General features: G+C 48.9%; 1 protein-coding gene across 1 annotated transcript in view; it reads right to left on the reverse strand.

Annotated features, from left to right (window-relative positions):
* LOC101659385 (TBC1 domain family member 7) overlaps positions 1 to 1,826 on the reverse strand; it is a 46,762-nt gene that overhangs the window by 1,335 nt on the left and 43,601 nt on the right. Inside the window, exon 7 of the mRNA XM_045298680.1 lies at positions 529 to 658. Coding sequence (XP_045154615.1) covers positions 529 to 658 — 130 coding nt within the window. The remainder of the gene's footprint in view (positions 1 to 528; positions 659 to 1,826) is intronic.

Genomic DNA, 1,826 nt, shown 5'->3' on the forward strand with positions numbered 1-1,826 from the left:
GAAGCAGGAACGAGCGGGCTTTACAAAGTCTCTGTAGGCCTCGGGACTCCTTTTCATGAACAAAAATCTTGACTCCTAAGGTGAGAGGTCCCCCGTCCCCCTTGTCTCAGCAGGTTCCCGGGCAGTCCATTGGTCTCACTGCCAAGACCACCCCCCAGGCAAAAAGCACAGACGACCACCACCACTCCACAACCCCAACCCACTTCCGGGGCTGGGTTGCTGAGTTTGACCCAGCAACCTGTGGGGCAGCGAGCTGCGCGGTCGGATCTGCAGAGCAGAAAGCCACCTTTCTCGAGGTTGGTGGGTCTGAACCACTGACCACGCAGTTAGCAGCCGAGGCTTAGCCCAGCTCCCCAGACTAACTTTAGATCCAGTTTCGGGGGAGGGGGTGGAATGTTTCTTTCATCTAAAAATAGACGCATCACTTGCTGGAAAGAATCAATACCAGAGGGAAATGTGGCTGTCCACCTGGCTTCACGTCTAGATTGTACAACAAATCAAATCAAACCAACCATTCCTGACACTTACGTTTTTCAGGAACTCAGTGATCTTTTCAGCACTGTGCAGGGCCATTACTTTTATCTTGAAGGTCAACAAAATCTCCACTGCTACAAACACGAGGATCTTACAGGATCCACTTACGACTTTGTCCCAGACTCTACAGAAATGAAGAGATGCAGTCAAATTACACGAGTCTGAGATGTATGGCGGCCCTGACAGTCCCGATGACAGGCTGTCATCACATTTCTCCTACTGAAGTCTCGGCTTCAGGACCAACTGCGAAATCATCATGAAAACAACAAAATCAATGACCTGTCGTCTAGCAAGGATCCCAGGTACAATCAGCAGTTGGAAGATTGGGGTGAGGGCTGGGGGTCAGCAGATCACTGTAAAGTAGCCGTCTGCTGTGAACCAAAAATCTACAGCCCACTGTTTCCAAAGCTGACTTTGGGGGGATGGGGGGGGGGGATAAAAGTCTCTATTTTACAATATACCTTATAATAGGCACTATCTACGAAGGAACAATAAAAGCATAGAAGTCTCATTTCATTTCCAGTTGTCCTGACAGATTTCTTAAACTCCCCCATGGCCTGTGCAGTAATTGGCCTGTAAAACTAATTCTCACTAGATCGGTTTCCGTACAGTGGCGTTCCAGTGGTGGAGATTCATTGCTATGCCTTTCTTCTGATTATCAGCTTCACCTGAGGCTGGTTTCTGTGAGGCTCGGGTCAGACAGGCCTCCACCACGATGCCTTTTGACCCTATTTCAACACCAACCGTCTCCATCTCTCCCGTAGCCCTCCGCCTCAGAGACTGGATTCAGTAATTCACTGCAGTGGCCCCAGAGAACTCAGACAGCACCCACGGTGACACAGTTTATTAGGGAAGTTAACAGGTGAGAATGCTCCCAAGAGTTGATCAGTCAAGACAGTTGTTGCCTGACTACTTGAACCTCCAGCCTCTCCGTTGGGAACTGAGCGCATTAACTATTTAGACCACTCAGAAACTCCTACTGACCTTGCAGAGCAATGAATTTTAGCATGGCTCTTCTAGCCAAAGTCTTCATCATGCCCACCAAATTGTTACCTTTGCTTTCGTGCTAGAACTGGGTAAGAAGGTGGGGGAAGATGCTGATTGGATTACAATGATTCAGCTGTGTGTGATTGTTCACAGGGCTGATTGTTATTGCCATTCTGCTGGGTATAAAAATCAGCCTTTTCACTAACAGCAAGAAAGAAGAGCCAGGAGTGGAGCACGTCCTTAGGACCCTGAGAGCCAACAAACCTCCTTGATTCAAGAGGCAGCTCTGCTGTCGGAGTGGCAGA

This window comes from Echinops telfairi, unplaced genomic scaffold (assembly GCF_000313985.2).
Source record: "Echinops telfairi isolate 266 unplaced genomic scaffold, ASM31398v2 ScPeMD7_7439;HRSCAF=8477, whole genome shotgun sequence".
In the NCBI taxonomy this organism is placed as follows: Eukaryota; Metazoa; Chordata; class Mammalia; order Afrosoricida; family Tenrecidae; genus Echinops; species Echinops telfairi.